The sequence below is a fragment of the Cavia porcellus genome, unplaced genomic scaffold (assembly GCF_034190915.1).
Source record: "Cavia porcellus strain 051 isolate PalLab524CR breed Dunkin Hartley unplaced genomic scaffold, mCavPor4.1 scaffold_16, whole genome shotgun sequence".
NCBI lineage: Eukaryota > Metazoa > Chordata > Mammalia > Rodentia > Caviidae > Cavia > Cavia porcellus.
The window spans coordinates 19,139,019-19,158,703 of NW_026947499.1; the positions used below are offsets into that span (position 1 = coordinate 19,139,019).

The 19,685-nt window shown below is 54.7% G+C and overlaps 1 protein-coding gene across 2 annotated transcripts; it reads left to right on the forward strand.

The window, feature by feature from the left end:
* The first annotated feature begins 4 nt into the window (after window positions 1–4).
* Window positions 5–19,454, forward strand: Mvk (mevalonate kinase). 2 transcript variants are annotated; one of them, XM_023560813.2, is made up of 11 exons: window positions 5–147; window positions 1,042–1,132; window positions 1,968–2,115; window positions 5,051–5,195; window positions 6,839–6,994; window positions 10,223–10,326; window positions 10,961–11,006; window positions 14,129–14,219; window positions 14,672–14,788; window positions 17,785–17,938; window positions 18,673–19,454. In XM_023560813.2, exons 2-11 carry the CDS (start codon window positions 1,055–1,057, stop codon window positions 18,822–18,824), a joined length of 1,191 nt encoding a protein of 396 aa, XP_023416581.2. In that variant the 5' UTR covers window positions 5–147; window positions 1,042–1,054; the 3' UTR covers window positions 18,825–19,454. The 2 variants fall into 2 exon arrangements, with proteins under 2 accessions (XP_023416581.2, XP_063081889.1); XM_063225819.1 differs by lacking the exon at window positions 6,839–6,994.
* Window positions 19,455–19,685: the final 231 nt, after the last annotated feature.

Sequence of the window (19,685 nt, forward strand, 5' to 3'; positions counted from 1 at the left end):
CTCGAGCCAATTGGTTAAGGAATTGAGCTCGCGCGCTCTGATTGGCTAGGAGGAAAGACGGACCACCTTCAGCGAGCTCGCACTCTGGAATGGAGGAATATAGGCTCTGCTCCGGGTCTGGTGCGGGAAAGGCTGTAGTAGCTGCAGGTGAGAGACTGGAGTTGTGCAACTGGGTGGAGCGAGATCCGAGATCCTGAAGGACCCCAAGCCGGACTCCCAGCTTCTCTAACTGTTTCCCACCCAGTATCTAGGTGGGAAACTGTTATAATACTGTATCTAGGATTCTGTTGTGCAGTAATCCTCGCTTAAGTGTGCAGAATGGGACGGAACAGGTGTTTTCTGCAGCCTTGTTTATAATTGTGATACGTAGGAAGCAGTCTCCATGTCTAGGAAAGAGTTCTGTCTGCTCCTTGTAAATCTCTCTCTTCTCTCCCTTTCCTTCTCTTCCCCACCCCGTCTCCCTTTACCTCTCTGTCTCTGTCAGCGCTGCTGGGAATCAAAGAGGGTCCTTCTCATGCTAAGCAAGTGCTGCATCATTGAGCTACAAGCCCAGCTCGCATGTAAATTTTAACCTTCACTAGTAGTAGTAATAAGAGCTGAAGCGAAGAGCAGAGCTAATAATAACTATTACTAATCAGGTAATTAGAGGACCCGACACTGCTAAGGGTTCGTCTTGCGTTAATTTAACCTTCCTAATGAGCCGTTGGAGTAGGTTTCATTATTGTCCCTACATAATGTGTGAAAAAACCTAGGTTCATAGCCATGTAAGTGAGCTGGCTAAGATGACATCACTGGAAAGTGGAAGACCATGGATCCGAACCCAGATCTTTCTTGTTTGTCCAGTTGATTGGCACACTGTACTTCTTTTCTGGTACACAATAAGTGTTGAGTGGAAGCTGCCATTTGTTGCCATTGATGACTTTGAGATGGGCTTTCACTGTGTAGTCCAGGGTGGTCTTGACAAGCCTGAACTGGGATTCCTCAAATCTCTCTTCCTTTTGGTTGGAACATCTAGAAACCTTTGTTCTTTTCTCCCTTTAGGATCCCTGGAGCCATGAGGCCAGGAGTGCTGGTGGTGTCAGCTCCAGGGAAAATCATCCTCCATGGGGAACACGCCGTGGTCCATGGCAAGGTAAAAACCCCCAGTGCTTTGAAGCACTGTGTACCATTTCTCCCCAGCACCGATCTTGCAAGAAGATAAAAAGGAAGTCTTGAGGCTGAGCATAGCCTGAATGCAGGTCAGAGAAGATCTCTGTTTTTCCCCTGCCAGGTGAGGAAATGACAGTCTTATGTCCACTGAAGAATTTTTCTGGCTTCACTCAGTGAGGTGACAAAAAGACGACACATAAAGCCCTGCAAGGGGAATGAAGTCACCCAGAGGGGAATGAACTTTGGTGGCAAGAAAAAGAGGTTTGAGGGTTGAGTTTTGGGGTACTCCTGTGTTTAGAAGTTGGCAAAATGATCTGCAAGTGTCAGAAACATGCATTATCTCATTTAATCCTTCCTTACAGCTTTCCCAGAAGTACATTCTTGCGTTCTATTTTACAGATGTGGAAGCATAGGAAAGAATCGGTCAACTTGACCACGTTCGCAATACCTTAGTAGAGCTGAGAGTGAATCCAAAGCTCATGCTTTTTATATTCCTTCACTCCAATTGCTATTATTTGTGTCTTCGATTTATGTTTTAAACTTGTATTTCTCTTTGAAAATGTAGTGATTTTGGGGGGCAATTCTTTGGTGTTGAGAAGCTCTGAAGCTTGCAGGAAGGCAGATACAAGTAGATACAACTCCCAGTTGAGTGGTAGTGGGTGTGCGCAGGCTCAGTGGGAGAGTGAGCTGAGGTCAGTTAGCAGTGTCTTGGGGAGGAGTGGTTGGGTAGGAGTTTGTCTTCACTTCTCAGCACACGGACCCTGGCCCCCTTGCCACCCCGACCCCTCAGCTTACTGCTTTTCCTCTCTGTTTTACAGGTCGCACTGGCAGCGGCTTTGAACTTGAGAACATTCCTCAAGCTTCAACCCCTCAGCGATGGGAAAGTGACCCTGAACTTAGCAAACATTGGTATCAAGCAGACCTGGGATGTGGCTAACCTTCAGCTGCTGGACACAAGCTTTCTGGGTAAGTGCCAGGAGCAAAAACCAAATGTAGTTAGAGTTTGGGTCCTGAAGGCAGGGAAAGAGGGCAGCTGAATAGTTACTCCAGGGTGTCCCCAAGTGACCCCAGCAGCCAGTCACTCCAGAGGTGTTTTCTATCATGACCCCGTAAAACTGGCTTCATTCACTGAGTGTGATGCTTACTTTAAAAATGTAAAAATTGTGTCCCAGATATCTGTGGGCTGTTTTGGACAGATCATCAAGTCCTACTGTTAAGCGAAAAAAAAAACACACAAGATATAATTCAGCATGTAAAAGTGCAGAAGAAGGTCTAGAGGGACAGATATCAGAGTGACAGTAATGACCAGTTCTTCTGGGGAAGTCCTGGAGGTAGGGAATGGACACAGAGCCTGCCTTCCACAATGTCATTTTTAACACAGAGAATAAATACATTGGTGTCTTGTATAACTAAAAATTATTAAAAAATAGGGCTGGAGGGCTGGGGATTTAGCTCAGTGGCCTGAGCACCTACGTGGCAAGCAGGAGGTCCTGAGTTTGATCGTTGGTGCCAAGAAAAAAAAAATAGGGCTGTAGATGTAACTTAGTATAGTTAATGTGGTTAGCATGTGTGAAGCCCTGAGTTCCACTCCCAGGACAATAATTATTATTATTTTTCAAAGGAACTTATGGTGATTACTGGAAAACCAGTCAGTACTAGAACATTATGACAAAAAGCATTTGTCACTGCTTCCTTACCCTCCAGGATGACCCTAAACATATTTATATTAATCCTTCTGGAATGTTCTATGTAAATGGATGGTTAGATTGATCTAGATAACGAGATATCTTGTTTTTATTGTAACCAAAATTGGGTCAGACCACCTCAACCATTTAGAAAAGGGTAGATGTTTTGCCCTCAGAATATCAGGACTAGCCTCGGTGCTGTTATTGGTGGCGTGGAGAAGGCTGCAGCCACTCTTCAGCTGGTTGCTTGTCTCTATCAGTCCCGAGCTGGAGTCGGTTTCTGTTCTCAGTCTGCTGTCTCCTCTCTGGACTGACATCTTGCTGTTGGCAAGAGTGTTTCTCAGCAAGAATCCTCGTGTCTTCCAAAGCGCCTGTGAACCCAGCTGTCCGTGAGGAGCAGTAGCTGTTTCCACTGGAGTCAGAGCAAGAGTTGCAAATTTGGGGCTTGGGATTTAGCTCAGCGGCATAAGCGCCTGCCTTGCAAGCAGACAGTCGTGAGTTCGATCCCTGGTACTGATGAAAACGAAAAAGACAAAAAAAAGAGTTGCAAATTCCAGACTGGGGACGTAGCTCAATGTAGAATGCTGGATTCAGTCCTAGTGCCACCAAAAATAAGCAAACAAAAACAAATGTCATTCTAGAAACTCTTTGCACCCTGCCACACATGCCTGGGAACCCCCTGTGGAGGTATCAGTTGGGTTACTACTGCAGATGGCCCTGCCCCCTTGCTAAAGAGATCTGGTAAGGGCTGGGTGTGTTACCTGGGCTGACCCATTAATTAAGAGGTTTTAGAGCATGTTTCAGAAAGCAGCCAGCCAGGGCACCTGGGGCTTGCTTTCTTTGGTGCCCAGGGCCACCCAGCAATATTCCCTGAGAACTGGCTGCTGCTTTTATAGATCGCTAGCATGAACCCAAAGCAGCCATGTGTGCGGACACCAGTCTCAGACCCCTCTGACGCCACTGGTGAGCCTGGGCAAGTCGCTTCACATGCGGGGCCTCAGCAAGCAGGCTTGTGTTGCCTGACTGAGTGTTGCTTTCAGGATCCAGCAGGACTGGCGTGGGAGCCAGGGCTGAGACGCTAAGCACAGTACATGCAGAACGGCTTGTTCATGCACTTCACATAGGAGACAAAAGGTGTTCAAGCCTTCTGAGACCCTTTGTCTGCTAGGTTACAAGGATCTGCCATCCTTTTTTCCTTCCCGATAGTAGTAACCAGTGTGCCGTCATTGGCTTCTATCTGCACGAAGTGTTAGTGTCTTTACAGTTCTCCAGCCTTCCCTGCAAGTAGATGATGTTCTTTACCCTGTTTATAGATGTGGTAGTTAAGACTCAGTGGTCCAGTTAAGACTCACGCTCGGGCCCCACAGCATGTCAGTATCAGAAAGGCCGGGTCTCTGGCCCCTAAAGCCAATTGCACATCTGCGGCAGAGCTCTGTGGTATCACTGGCTTGGCTGATTGTATGTTGAATACATCCAGCTCATATTTGCTGAATGCCAACTGGGTGCTTTGAAGTTTCCCAATACAGGCATGCCCAGCTCCATCTCATGTATCTAGAACCAGGCTTGTGGGTGACTCTTAAAGGGGAGCTGGTCAGACTTGCTTAACCTCCTTAGCATCATGGAGGAGAGAAGTCCAGGCCCCAGCATGTCCCTGGGAAGAACGCACTACCTCACCTTCCCCTCCTGCCCAGCAGCATTTCACATGCCCTGTATTTACTGGAGTTTGCATGCTCTCTAATTATCTTTTGAGAGAGCCAAAGTGTCTGGGGAATCATTTAGTGTGACTTTTGATTTTGGTTTTGTACAGCAGCGGTGAAAGCCCAGCCTTTGAGCAGTTGACCTAGCATATGCTGTGGACACATGTGTGTACACTTGCATGTGTGTGTTTAAACTGCTGTTAATTAAGTGCTTACTGTATGCCAGGTTGTGTGCTAAGAGTTCTACATACTTAACTCTGTTTTCGTGGTAACTCTGTGAAGAAGCACTGTAAGTTATCTCATTTTACCAACGAGGGAAACTGAGGTTTGGAGAAGGCAGGTCCCACCCAGAGATGGAATGGCAGTCAAGCCCCAGACCAAGCCTTCCTGCACCCAACAGAGGTGACCCTTGGGTTACACAGTGGTGTAACCTTGGGTTACACAGTGGTTCCTTTATGTTTTTTTTATAAAAGCACCTGAGGCCCTCTCACCCACCCCCGTTTGCTTGTGTTATGACAGAGCAAGGTGACGTGCCAGCACCCACCACAGAGCAAGTGGAGAAGCTGAAGGAAGTGGCAGGCATCCCCAAGAACTGCGCCAGCCCCGAGCACCTGGCCCTGACGGCCTTCCTGTACTTATACCTGACCATCTGCCAGAAGCGGGGGTACGTGGTCTGCAAAGGGGCCCTGCCTCCGCTCCCCGGAGAGGTGGGGGAAGCTGGAAAGTGCGTGTGCCTCCTCCTAAGTCTCTAGGGAGTGCTTCCTCCTTTGTCTGTAGGGACACAGCCACTGGCTGTCCTCAGCACGAGTCCTAGCACTCTGGGGGACAGAGGCACCACTTCCTCTGGACCTGGGGTGTAAGGCTGTACAGCTAGTTAGGAGAGCTGCTTGGTGATCCGTTGGCTCTGACACCCACACCGACACACCTACCCACCTACCCCTCCCTCCTCCGCTGTCTTCAATAGAGCCAAAGCCGTTTCCACATCTGAGTTCTAGGGCTTGGTGTAGAGGTCCCTTCTGTCCACATCCTGCTGCTCCAGGGAACTGTTGTTCCTCTCGCTTTGTAATAAGATCTCTGAATGCTACTGCACACCAGTGGGTGACAGCGCCATCAAGGCAGTGTCACTGGGTGTGAGAGGAAGCCACACTGGTTCAGCCTCACTAAGGAGCTCCAGGAGGCACTTGGCTTGCTTTCTTGCCTGAGTTTCCTAATGGGGTTGTGATGAGGCTAATTTAGCTAGTGTTTGGCACAGCGGCTGGCACATAGCTCTTTCTAGTATTGATAATTTTCTCAGAAAACAAAAAGGATAAGAGGGATTAGAAATATATAGAAGATGGGTCCAGTACCGCACCTGACACACAGTGAGTGTGTGGTTTTGGTTTCTTGTTGTTCTTTTTATTCCTTGATGCTGGGGATTGACGCAGGGCCTTCTCTCCGAGCTACATCCTCAGACTTTTTTTCATTTTTCATTTTGAGAAATCTCACCAAGTTACCCAGGTTGGGCTCAAACATGGGATCTTCCCACCTCCTCCCAAGTGCTTAGATTATAGATTTGTGCCACCACTTGTGAGGTGTTATTTTTCATGCAGAACCCAAAGGACAGCTCCTCCTTTGAGCAGCAGACATGGGCTCAGGAGCCAGGCACTGTGCTAAGGATGTATTCATGCATGGCTCACTCTTGCTGTCTGGCTCAGGGACCCACTAGGAGGGGTGTGGTCCCTCCAGTGAGGGGAGTACTTCAGAACCTGCATATTATGGGTAGATGCACGTTCTGTGGTGTTGGGTTTTGTTTCTGTTTTTGTTTGCAGTGCTAAGGACTGACCCCAAGGACTTTGCACTGGTCTCTCCTTGCCCCTTTTTGTCTGGAGGTGGGGTTTGGGTAGTTGCCCAGGCTGGGCTTGGCCTTGTGTGATCTCCTGCCTTGGCCTTCCGGTGTGCTGGGCTTACGGGCATGCGCCACCACACCTTGCCAGTGTTACAGCTTTTCTGTTTGGAAAATGAGAACAGCACTCAGTAGAAATTACTACTCATGAAGTTCGATGGATCTTGCTTGGGGAAGCACGTGTCCATGGACGTGGCTTCAAACCTCCTGGCTGTCTCATGCGGTCCCAGGTGGTCATGCAGGGACTGTGGTTTAAATGAATCTAGTACCTGTTTCCTAGTTCTGATTCATTATGATCTCGTGCAGTCCCAGGAAGTCTCCCAGGCAGTCCCTGCCATCATCAAGTTCTGGTCCCCAGCCCCGACTTCAACCCTGTCTCCTCTGCCCTTGGAAAGAGTCACACTTTGCACCCTGGTGTGTTGCAGGGCCCTGCTGAGCCTGGACATCACCGTGTGGTCGGAGCTGCCCCCTGGGGCGGGCTTGGGCTCCAGCGCCGCCTACTCTGTGTGCCTGGCAGCCGCCCTCCTGACAGCATCTGAAGGCATCTCTAATCCGCTCAAGGATGGGGACAGTGTCAGCAGGTGATCACAGTTCTCGCCCTGTTCATTGTCCTTTCTGTGTGTCAGCACCCAAGCCAGAGTCCCCTACTGGGACCTCGCCGTCCCACGGCGAGGTGAGATCTGCCTGGTGGCCGCTTTCCAGGTGAGGAGAACAGGGCCTAGAGAGGCCCAGGGCAGCGCAACTAGTGATGGGAGAGTAGGACTTCTGAACCCGCTGTCTCTCACCCCCATCTTTGTTCTTTGGGGTTCAAGTGCCAGTGGTGTGACAGGAAAAACTTGAGTCTGTCTGTAGATGGCAGTGGGCTGGAGGAATCTTCACACTCGTGCACTGACTTGCTGTAGGACCTGGCCTGTTCACTGCACCCCTAGGAGCATCCTCATCCTCCTCTAAATGCTAATGAGAGTGCCTGAGGGGTTTCTGTGGGGCTATGCTGAAAAATCGGCTTCAGGAGGTGTGTCTGTGGGGTCCTCGCCTTGTGCCTGTAGAGGGAGAGTCACAGTCCTCCCTGTCCCCTGTGGATTCTCCAAGAGAACCCTCCCAACATGAGGGTCTGTGGTGTGTGTTGGGGAAACGCCCAGAAGCCCGCTGGCGGCTTCACTGCGAAGCATTTCTGAGGGCCCTGTGTCGTGGGGGGGACACCCCACTGGGGAGCTTGTGGTACCAGCCGTGTGGAGCTCAGCTGTGCTGTCCTAAGTGGGCTGCTGGTCTCTTCTGTCTCCCAGCTAAGCCAGCATCAGAAAAGGCCGCTCAGATGGCTGTGGGTACCAGCACAGACATAGCTGTGTCACCAGCTCATGGGCACAGAGGGAGCCTCGATGCCATGAGCAGCAGCACTCAGGCCTGTGGCTGAAGAAGCTCTGTTCATCTGAGTTTGGTTTGACCGGGTGTTTTTTCTCAGGCATGAAAAGGCCGTGGTTCTGTTTCCGTTGGTCTCTGTTAGGGTTCCTGTCACACTGGTAATTTGTTTCTGAGACCTGTAGGTTGATCGCAGCCTGAGTCCCAGGACTGCCTTAATCCTCACAGGCCAGGCCTGCGGGCTCCCTGGAGTGGTTCTGGGTGGCTCTGCCTGTGTAAGAGACGGTTGGCACATGCGGTAGAGGCCACTGTTGGCAGAGGGAGGAGTCAGGAAGCGATGAGAGATTGTGCCCCAGTTGGTGCCAGGCTGCTGCTGCCCAGGAGTGCAGAAGTTTTACCTGTTCCCTTCTCCATGGCCTGGGAGCTCCATTTCCTCATCAGGAAGTCAGGGCCGGACCCGTGACTCCTTGGGGGACCCTTCCAGCCTTGCCCTTTGGTGGTGCTGTGGTGAGGTGGTGACCCGAGGAAGCGGCTTGGAGACGTCTGCTCATTACTGTGGCCGGATCCCTGGCCATGAACCAGAGCAGTGAAGGCTGCTGCCCAGGTCTCCTGATGGACCCCTCACAAGGGCAACAACCTGGTGCCGCTTTTCAAAGGCAGGGGGTGGCTGTGTGCGGTGTGGGCATGTCTTTGCTTCCCGCCAGCTCTCCAATTCTGCCTGCCTGCCCTGAACACTCACTTGCCCTGCAGGACCTATGTTAGGAGCAGGCCCCTGCCCTACTCTACTCCCTGGCATTTCTGAGCCCGAAGGAACCCAAGCCCAGGGTGCTCTGGAGGCTGGAGTCTGAGCCCCTGAGGAAGGAACAGTATAAGAAAGCCTCGCTCTGGAGAAGGGCTGGGCCTGGGCGTCTGCAGGCCTTCCTCCTCCTCCTCCTCCTCCTCCTCCTCCTCCTCCCCCTCCCCCTCCCCCTCCCCCTCTTCCTCTCCCTCCTCCTCTTCCTCCTCCTCCTCCCCCTCCTCCTCCCCCTCCTCCTCCCCCTCCTCCTCCCCCTCCTCCTCTTCTTCCTCCTCCTCTTTCTCCTCCTCCTCCTCCTCCTCCTCCTCCTCCTCTTCCTCTTTCTCCTCCTCCTCCTCCTCTCCCACTCACCTCTTCCCTGGCACACTGCTGCCTTTTGCTTCCGGGGAGGGCCAGCTGTGTCCAGTCCCGGGCACTGTACCAGCTGGTGCCCTGGCTGCAGCACCGTCCCTGTCATCCAGCCTGGCTGGCTTCCCTCGCCCCCGGCCTTCTCCCTGCTCTGCTCAGCTGCCCACACTGCCCTGAGCGCCGCTGTGGAGTTCAATGCCACAGATCCCGATGGCTCACCGACTTCCGCTCTCGACACTGGACTCCAGGCTCCCGGGAGTCAGGGGCAGTGCCTGTTTCTTCCTGCTGTGAGCTTAGTCTCGAGCACGGGCGGTAGTAGCTGCTCAGCTGATACTGAGAGGAATAAATCTCAGAAGTACCGTGAAGTTCAGTGGTTCAGACCTGTGTGGTTCTGATGTGGCTGTGAGTGCCAGTGTGGCTATTTTACCCATCCGGGCCTCAGTTTCCCCTTCTGTGTGAAGGGTGTTTATGACCTCATATTCCATGTGGACTTCTAGGGACAGTGACAGCGCTGGTCCGTTTGAGAACGTGTTCAGCACAAAGCTATGTACGTGGTGCTAAACAACATTAACCAGGCTTACCTTGTCTCTAACCCTAGTGCCTCAGCTGCTGGGTGAGTTGCAGGGCATTAAGTCCTCCCTCGACAGAAGAAAAAGGAGACTCAGAATGGGTAACTGGTGTCCTCAGAGCTGCACAGCAAACAGGTGGTTGCTGTGTGGAAGACACTTTGGGCTTCTGAGGGCTTTGGAGATGGCGCTGCAGCCTGACTCCTTGGGAGCTCGAATCTGCAGTGATCATGCTAAGACCTGCCGCCAGGGGCTCGGGAAGCGTCCCTGCTCAGTTCTTCCTTCCAGAAGGCAGGCTTGGCTTGGGAGCAGGCTGCTGTGGAGAGGTCCTTACAGTCGCATTCCAAACCTGCTACATGTGGACCTTCGAGTGCGCATCACCTGCCTTAGCCACACACACAGACGGGGAGGGCGGAGTGAGCCATTCCCTGCTGAAGAGAGTGAGACTCAGGCGGAGTGACAGGTGTAAAGGCACCGAGCTAGGACGAGACAAAGGAAGGCTGTGGCTCCTGAAAGCCCAGGTGTTGTTCTGCTGCACCAGCTGGCTTTGGAGGGAAGCCGTGGAGGGGTCTCAGGCTGAAAGGCTCTGCACCACTTTGCTCTCCCTCTGCGCTCATGGGCCCAGCCAGCCCTTTTGCCTGTGTTCCTCACGTTTAGCCCGCAACCATCGCCCTCTGCTGTCTGAGGTGATCCCACTGCCCTGTCTCTAGCACCTCAGTAAAGATGTGTTTCTGTGTCTCCAGGTGGCCCGAGGAGGATTTGGAGGTAATTAACCAGTGGGCCTTCCGTGGAGAGCGGGTGATCCACGGGAACCCCTCCGGTGTGGACAATGCCATCAGCACCTGGGGTAGGTGTGCCGTGGGCACGCAGTGCTTGTTTGTATTATTAAGAATCTTGCTGGGCTGGGGATTTAGCTCAGCGGCATAAGCACCTGCCTTGCAAGTGTGTGGTCGTGAGTTCGATCCCTGATACCGGTTTAAAAAAAAAAAAATCTTTACATTGGTAGATGCCCTGGTGTTGTTGGCCTGGGCTGAATGGCATCAGTGGATTCTGAGGAAAAGGGGAGTTTTCCTGCTTGGGAGGACATTAAGGGAAACCTCAGGGCTCTACCTGTACCCCCAAATTTGCCTCTGGGTGTGCGCATGGACAAGCCCCAGTGAGCCCCCTGGGGAGGGGGAGGGGATGCTCAAGCTGCCTGGCCACTGCTGCACACTTTGCAAGCCCCCCTTTATAAAGAGACTTGACCTCCTGAGGTCTGGTGCTGGAAACTGGGTAGCCTGAGGGAGAGGAGCACCCAAGAGCCCCAGGCCTGGTGAGAGCCTCCTGGCAAAGCTCGAGGCCCTTCTGCCCTGCAGCGGGTCGGGGATATTGTTTCTCCTTTTCCCTGTGGGTCACAGCTGAGGCCAACCCACAGCCCATCCCCTCTCCCCAGGGGCAAATGCAGAGCTTTGGGTCTCTGACTGACTTGCTGTTCTCTCTAGGAGGAGCCCTCAGATACCAGCAAGGGAAGATCTCATCCCTAAACAGGTAACTGGGGTAGAGCAGTCCCATCCACGGATCCGGGGTACAGCGCTACCCAGGGAGGTGTCCTGGGCTTCCCGCCCTGCTGGGGCCCCCACAGGGTGCTGGCTCTGAGGACCAACTCAGCAAAGACCTGGCAGCTGCTCTTTCTCCTCCACACCAGCTCTTAAATTGCCAGGAGATTAGAGAGGAGTCACGCATGGACTCCCTACACCTTCCAGAAAGTCCTTGTGCCCAGGCCCTGGCTGCTGACCCCGCTGTGCACTCATTTGCCTGTTGGCTTAGTGATACCTCCCTGTGTTCCTCATGGTGCATCCTGGGGCCTGGGGAGGTAGAGATGGACTCGGACAGTTTCCCAGTGCCCGCAGCCCGGCTCGGTGAGGGAGGTGGGGACAGGCGGGCACACAAAAGCCACTACAATACGTTGTGCTCGTTGCCTTCATGGAGACACAGAGCCAAGGGGTGAGTTCACTTGTGGGAAGCCCAGCACAGAGGGGCGGCTGGCAAGGCGTGGCCTGGTTTGTGTGTTTCTTCAGCCCAGCCTCTGGAGCAGACAGGACAAGCGTGTGTATTAACCACCAGCATTCTCAGTCCTGTTTGCACCCTGGTGGAAATGCCAGGTGCAGGGAATTAATCTGCAGGACTCGGTAACTTTTTGGTGTGTCCACGCCGGGTTGCAGTGTTTGTCCTCGGGCATCTTCTGTGAATGGTAGCTGGTCCCGACCACTAGCAGCTCAGCATGGGGATTGTCACCGTGCAGCACCAGCCCCTGCCTGCATCTGTGGGAACTTTCCGTCCTGCCCTGCTGGCTTCCGAGAGTTAAGCCTTCCCTTCCCTGGCTCCCATCAGGCTTCTCCGCTTCAGCACTGTTGATGACATTTGGGGCCAGGTTATCTGTCATGGCAGGGCTGTCCTGTGTGTTAGAGGATGTTCAGCAGGATCCCCGGCCTCTCCTCAGCTGTGACAGTCAGAAATACCTCCCAGCCTTGCTCAGTGTCCCCTGGAGGGCAAAATCCTTTGGGCACCAGCCCCTGCTCTGCACACAGGGAAGCAGAGCCACTTAGGAGCATGGGACCACTTCCTCGGCCTGCCGCGTGAAGGGTCATGGCAGGGGAGCCCCGGGGCCTGCAGTCATCTTTGCCAGCTGGCCTGGGTCCATGTGGGCAAAGGCAGGGAAGGCCTGGGTGATAAAGAAGGCAGCTGGAGGGTCCCAAAGCCGCGATGGGTGACAGCAAGGGGCCAGACGTGTGGGTCCTACAGGGAGGTAGAGGCATAAGCCATCTGTCCAGTGCCCCTGGAGCCAGTTGTACTGTAAACACTGGAGGGGAAGCCAGCTTCAAGCAAGTAGTGTACTGGGGAAGCAGGAGCTGAGCAGTGGAGGGGCAGCTGGTGAAATAAAAATGGATCATATGGCTATGCAAGGAGTATCAGGCAAATGTAAGTGCAAAGGTCCTGGGGTAGGAGAGGCAGGCGTATAGTGCAGCAGTGAGGAGGCCAGGATGACTGTGTGGTGTGCCCTGGGGGAGGAGGAGAGGAGAATTGAGATTGGAGGTGGCTGGGCCCAGATCACAAGTGTTTCGGGGCAGATCCCTGGGGCGGGGGGATCGTCACAGGATGTCACTAGAGCCGCGGGTTTTGTGAGGCTGGTGGCAGGCTCACTCACAGAGAACTTGTCTGAGAAATGAAGATGCGCCCCACCAGCCCCTCCCCCTACCTCCTGGGTGGGAGCAGAGCAAAGCGACCTTTGCTGCTGCCGCAGGCCCCACAGCGAGCAGATGGCAGGTCCTCGGGAAAGCCGGGAGGCCGACTCCACATTAATCCCACGGATGGCTTAAAGAGGGGCCCTTTCCCCCCAGACCACGCATGGTGCTTCTCCATGAAAAAACGCATTGTTTGTGGAGTGGATCAAGATGAGGCCTCCCAGACCGCTGCCCTTTTGAGCAAAGCTTGTCTTTAAAGGGAAGAGAAAAGCCAAATAGAATGTTCATCTTTTGTAAAGTAAAAAAAGGAAAAAGAGCGCCAGCCTCAAGGCTGCGAATCGATATTAATTTCATGGGCTTATGGGCGGCGAGATAAAGCAGGTCCCTGGCAGCCCTTTGCAGCCCAGCTGGATTTTACAATCTTGGGCTGTGAAGAGCGCGGGAATAAAGGTGTCAGGTGTCTGCGCCCCCAGCTGTCTGGGCCAGGGCGCGTCCAAACTCTCCATCCTCTGGTCCCGGCCTGCAGCCCTCTGAAAGGCAGGTTAGATGACCCAAAAAAAAGGGGAGGGGGAACTTGGGTCCCCAGAGTCAGCTCAGCACGGGAACGTGGGGACTGTGGTTTCAGGAAAGCGTGCACAGCTCGCACTCCCTGTGCCCACATCTGGTCTTGTGCCCAGGCTCCTGGACACCGTGGAGGAGGGGCAGGGAGGGAGCCATTCTCTGCCATCCTGCTCCTCCTCATCTGGTCTGGCATCGCTATCTTCTGACTAGCGACACTCAGCCAGGAAGCTGTGTGCAAATACTCCGAAGTCCAGAACCTTCTAACCCGAAACATGGCTCTTCCCGAGCACTTTGGGGCAGGAATCCCTAACCAGCATGGCTCAGGCGGGTCGGGCGTCTCCCCCAGGCCCGTGCCAGGCCATCCCAGGTCCAGCTGCACCTTTTTCTCATCGCCCTCCATGCAGCCCCCTGGACCGCCCACAGGCTGGCCCTGGCACCCCTTGCCATTGGATGGATGTGGCGTGCCCACCTCTTTGGGCTTCACCCTCACCACTGCCCTGCTGGCGATCCTGTGTGTCCTGCCTCTACCTGGTGCTTCCTGCCTGTCCTCCATCCTCACGGAGGCCTTCAAGGACCCTCTCCTGCTCCCCCCTGGCCCGTCCTCAGGCCGAGCTGGCCCCCTAATGTGTGCCAGCTAATGCTGAATGAATGAGCGAGCAAGCGAGGCAGGAGCCAGGGGACCGTGTCCATCTGCCCAGGGACTGAGGTGGAGAATGGCTGTGGCCACTGCTGTGATCTGCGTGTTTCCCCCAGCCCAATGTCCTCTTTCTGGGGCTCCATTTCCTTCTGTGTGGGGTGGTGTGGAGTCCCAGGTTGCTTCCTGTCCTGATCCAGCTCCTGCATTCTGCCTCTTCTCCCCCCACACAGGCCTCCGACTCTCCAGATCCTGCTGACGAACACCAAGGTCCCACGAAGCACCAAGGCTCTTGTGGCTGGCGTCAGGAACAGGCTGATCAAGGTGCTTCTTGTTTCTTTCCTGGACAGGCTTCCTGGACGGGCTTCAGTCAGGACAAGACAGTGTCATGTTTGGATTCCCAAAGTCCCCCACCATCTGATGGGCTATGGATGGGTCCTGTTGTGACATGATAGGGACAGGGAAACTTGGGGAGGCAGTTTGGACAGAAAATAAGGTATTTTCTGTGTCCATACCCTGGCCAGAGGGCAGGATGGGATTCCTGAAACAACAGTGATCAGGCTTAATTGTCATGCTGGCTTGGTGTCCCAGGTCTCCTCCTGATACCAGAAACTGCAGCAGGGCAAAGGCCAGGCCAGAAGCAGAGGGTTCCCAAGGACGGGCGTAGCTGTTAGGGACTCTTCCCTCCTCCCCTCCACTTCTGAGCTGCTGTCCAGGGTCCAGGTGGACCCTGTCCCCTGTCCCTGGGCTCATAGCCTACCCTCCTTCCCCTGCAGTTCCCAGAGATCGTGGGCCCCCTCCTGACCTCGATAGACGCCGTATCCCGGAAGTGCGAGCACGTGCTGGCAGAGGTGTTAGCGGCCCCAGCCCTGGAGCATTATCTCGTGTTGGAGGTAAGGGTGTACCTGCAGGCACCAGGCTGCCCGCTGCCTGCTGCTGCCCAGGGCAAGCTCCGCCCTGCCCCCTCATTGCTCAGCGTCTCCCAGCAAACAGAGCAGCCAGGCTGTGCCTCTGGCCCTTGCGGTCAGAATCCTGTCGCCTGGGCCAGCATTGGCGTGTACCCACACGAGCAGTTCCTGAGTCATTCAGAAATGCTCAGGGCAGGATTGGTACACAGCAGGCACCACAGGTCAGGGTTTGGGGTGCACACGGGGCAGATGTCCTGGATACTGTTGCGAAGGCTTTTGTGTTGGAACTCCAGCCAGCACCCTTTGTGTAAGACTTCGGATCTGAGCAGGTCGGGTAAGCCCAGCTCCCTCTGCTTGCGGGGTGCCCTCATGAGTGTCTTAAGCCTCTTCGGAGCCCCCAGGTGACGCACAGCACAGGCGCCTGATGTGCCACCAGCTCCGGACCAGAGGGCTCCCACTCAGACACTGTCCATCTGGCCCCACAATGTGAGTGACGTCACAAACCCTCACTTCAAGAATAGCATGACCAGGCAGCAGCAGTGAACTGAGGTGCAGGTGGGGTCCCCCCCAAAGGAACCTTACAGTCTCCATCTAAGGGTCCCTACGCTGTGCCGGGTTTGGCTGCCAGTCATTGCCTGTGTCCCCCTCCCCCCGTGGGCCCTTGAGTCTCCAGCCTCCATCACACACAGAGGCTGCTGATAAACCAAGCCTTTTACCTGCAATTTCTCAGTGGCTCCCCATAGCAACCAGCCTGTGATGCAGGCCTGTTGTCCCCACTTTCCAGATGTAAAAACTGAGGCCTAAACAGACTGGCTTCTCCTAGATTGTTTAACAAGTGAGTGACTGAGTTGAGTCAAACCAATCAATTTACATATTCCTTCATTCACCAGGTTTGTTTTTCCCCCTGCTGTGGGAATTGAACCTGCGGAGGGCTAAGCTACATCCTTAGCCCCTTTTAAATTTTTTTATTTTTGTGATGAGGCCTCACTAAAGCTGGTCTTAAATGGGTGATCCTCCTGCCTCCTCCTTCTGAGTAACTGGGATTACGGGCGAGCTCTGTGGCACTTGGATCTTTAATGAGCACCTACTGTGTGCTGGGCAAGGGCTTTCATGTAACTCCCTCCTTCCCCAGCCTTCACCTTCTTGGCTCTTGGCCCCTTCCACAGAGAAAGGAGGGGACAGGTCCCCCTCAGTAGGAAATTAATAGTGACAGAGCACTGCCTAAAATGTACCCCGCTGAGCCCCCGAGAAGGCTGTGCACCAGCATGTCGATTATACATTGTGTATATTTTTGGCGATGGCAGCCATTGAAATGTGCAGCTCAGCTCCCGGACAGCTTTGCACTCAAACTAGAGAGCTATTCTCCTGTGTCACAGCCTGTCATCTGATCCTTGACAGATTTTGGATCAGAATGTGACAGGTGTCTGGAACCTGCCTCTGTAGCGTGACACCTGGCGTTCAGGCGCAGAGAGAGGCCCCCAGAAATCCTGCCTCACACATAGCCCGCCAGGCTAGGAGGAGGCACCCGGGGCTGCCACCCGACCATCAAGCCTGTCTGCTCATTTTTCAGAAGTGCTGGGGGGTGAGGAGGGCCCAGAATGAGAGGGCGGGGCTGCCAGGCTGGCCGGGCCCAGCCCCGTCAGCCAGCTGTGGGCAGAGATGGCTCAGTGATTGGTACCTCACCCACAGACATTCCGCTGCCCTGGAGCCACGCACCGTAAGTCCCGCTTGTTCCCAGGGAAGTGGGTGGCAGCAGGGACGTCAGGGACGCTCTCAAAGGCAGGTGGCCAGGAGCTCCGTGTCAGGCAGGGTGCTTTCCCACACCTGGTTTTCCTTAGCCTCCTTAGCTCCATCACTCAAGCAAGGCGCTTGCTTGTGAGACTCAGTTTCCCCCTTTGTAAAATGGGGCTGATGATACCATAGCCATGAATACCTCCTTAGCAGGAGATGTTTGCAGCACACTTACCTCGTAACAGACATCGTCTAAAAGAGTCACCTCGTTTCTTCCTCGTGGTAGTGAGGTGGACAGGTGCTCTTGTGGCCCCATTTCCAGCTCAAACTTGGAGCAAAGGACCAGAGCCAGGGAAATAGGACCGGGAAGGAGCAGAGCTGAGGCCCAAACCCAGCCCACCTGACTGCAGAGCACATACCTGTGACCTCAGCAGGCCCGGGGTAGAAGCTCAGCCTCAGATGCTGTGTGTGTTTGGTGAATGAAATGTAAACAGCGGATGCTGGACAGTGTAGCTGTGGTTTTATTATTCCATCCGCATGCATTTTGTTTGATCCTTGAAGAGCAGGAATTTTATTATGCATAATTAAAGAAACCTAGGCAAATATTTAGCTGTTTGTCCCACTCGTGACCTTGCTGGAAATATAACCCAGTTCCTACTCTGAGCATCCGTCCCTGAGGCAGCTGTAGGGTGGTATGTTATTTGATGCTTTTTTTTTTTCAAATGGCAGAAATGTGTTTCAACTGGGCTTCTGCAGAAAAGGAATATATTGGCAGAGGGAACAGCTTCAGGCATAGCTTGGTCCAGAGGTTGAAACCATGTAGTGGAGAATGGCTCTTTCATGTAATCTGTGGCCATGCGGCAGGGCAGGTAATTTGGGCAGCCTATGTCTGAAATTTCAGCAGCTGCTGAAGAAGAAGGCAAAAAAAAAAAAAGGCCCAGGAGGGCCCCGATTGGCACAGCTCAAGGGTTTCATGCCCATGCCTGATCAGTCACAAGGTCCAGAGGCTTCTAGGTCAGGGCCAGGATCAGTATTCGCCACCATGGCGGAGGATAAACTCTGCCATCCAAGCCCGTGGGAGGTCCTGCAGACGGAGATGTCCTTTTACCAGGGGAGAGGGACATGTGCCGGGTAGCCACAGCACGAGCCATCCCCCACCCATGGTCATGGCAGGCTGGGCAGACGTGTGGATGGGGGAGGACCTCGGCCCAGGCAGCCCATCAGGGGACGCCTGGCGCTTTCTCCCCCAGGAGCTCATTGACATGAACCAGCACCAGCTGAATGCCCTCGGCGTGGGCCACGCCTCTCTGGACCAGCTCTGCCAGGTGACAGCGGCCCACGGACTGCACAGCAAGCTCACTGGCGCAGGCGGCGGTGGCTGTGGCATCACGCTGCTGAGGCCAGGTACTGGGGCAGGCCAGGTCACCAGTGGGCTCTCAGGAAGGCTCGCCTGGAGGATTCTCCTGGGGAGGGAGCAGAGCCCCAGGAATAAGTCTCAGCTCTGCAAGTTAATGAACCTCTCTGGGCCTTTGTTTCCTCTGCGGTGGAACAAAACTGACAGCGTCTGCTTGTGAGGCTGTGGCCCGATTCACTGCCCTCATCAGGCCCCCCACTTCCCTTCTGCTCCCTCAGGATACAGCCAGGCGGGTGATCCTGCCTCAGAAGGAAGGGCTTTCTCTCTCGGTGGCCTCTGGCCAGAAAGAGGACCGAGTGTGGGAGCACTGCGGGTGTCTCACCGCCCAGCATCGCATCTGCCCTTGGGGATAGGTCCCGAGGAGGCGTCCGGTCTCTCCCGTGCCCCCATTCCTCTTCGGTCTCCTCTCCCTCTTCCTGTTTCCGTTTCCCTGCACTTGACACTGAGTCCCCGAGGGCTTCACGATGTCCTCTTGCTGCCAGCAGTGACCCTTCAGGAGGCAGCCACGTTCCCAGGGGCTGACACTGATTCCCGCTCAGGGCCGGTGATGCCAGTGAGAGATGGCACTGCTCTGCCCATCTTGGCCTCCTGGTGACCACAGGGCTCAGGACCACTGTCCCGATTCCCAGGACAGCCTGCACCCTGGGCCTTTCCCAGGGTGAGTGGCGTGAACGTCCTTTAGGCCGGGGAGCTCATAACTGGCTTGTGACCTGCCTTCCCCCAGATCTGGAGCGGGCCAAAGTGGAGGCTGCGAGGCAGGCACTGATGGACTGCGGGTTCGACTGCTGGGAGACCAGCATCGGGGCCCCTGGCGTCTCCGTGCACTCGGCCTCTTCCCTGCACGGCCCCGTCTGCCAGGCCCTGGGTGGGCTCTGAGATGACCGCAGGATGCTCCAGCCCTACAGAGAAGCTCCTCTCCAGATTCTTCTGGATGCAGGCTTCGCCTCCACGTGGACCAGCGCCATCCGGCTCCTGACACTGATGCAGAGGCCTCCAGCCCCTGCTCACTGCCCTTCCTCCTAGCTGTGCCTCTTGAGCCCCAGTGGCACAGCTCCCAGGAGGGCCTGAGACTGCAGATCCAAGATGAGAGGGGCTTCCTTGACAGCCCCTGAGCTATCACAGATCAGTCCATCTGCACCCTACCTGTGCCAGTCTCCGACTGTGGGGATGTGGATCTGGGACCAGCACAGTGTGCCTTCTCTCCCTCTGCCTCCCCATTTCCACCAGCCTCAGGGCCTCGGGCCCTCCTGCCTCCTCCAGGAAGTCGTCCTGACCCAGCAGTCCACCCCGTCCCTTGACACACCAGCGGTGTGTTGGAGTCATTCAGCACTGTGTGGCCTGACCTCCCACCTGGCTCTCCCTCCCAGGCCAGTGGCCTTTGCCTTCTGTCCTCAGGCCAAGGCAGGCAGAGTGAAGGGAACAGGGATGTGGACTGGTCCCCACTGCTGCCCGAGCAGTTTGCAGAAAAGGTGGCAGATGGGAATAAAAGGAACTTGCATAAGCAAAGCCTCGCATGTGTCCAGAAAGCTGCGGGTTGGAGGACTCGGGCCCCGGGTGCCTTTCTCTGGCCCTTTCCCCAGGTGGAATTCTTGAGGAATGAATGGAAATGAGGGCTGTGGGTCACTGTGCATCTCGGGGATGAAGTGGGTTTTCTCAGATGGGTCTTGCTGACAGGCATGGAGGCCCCTCTGCCAGGCCATGGCACTTGGTGCCTGGCACACCAGGTTGCTTTCCCAG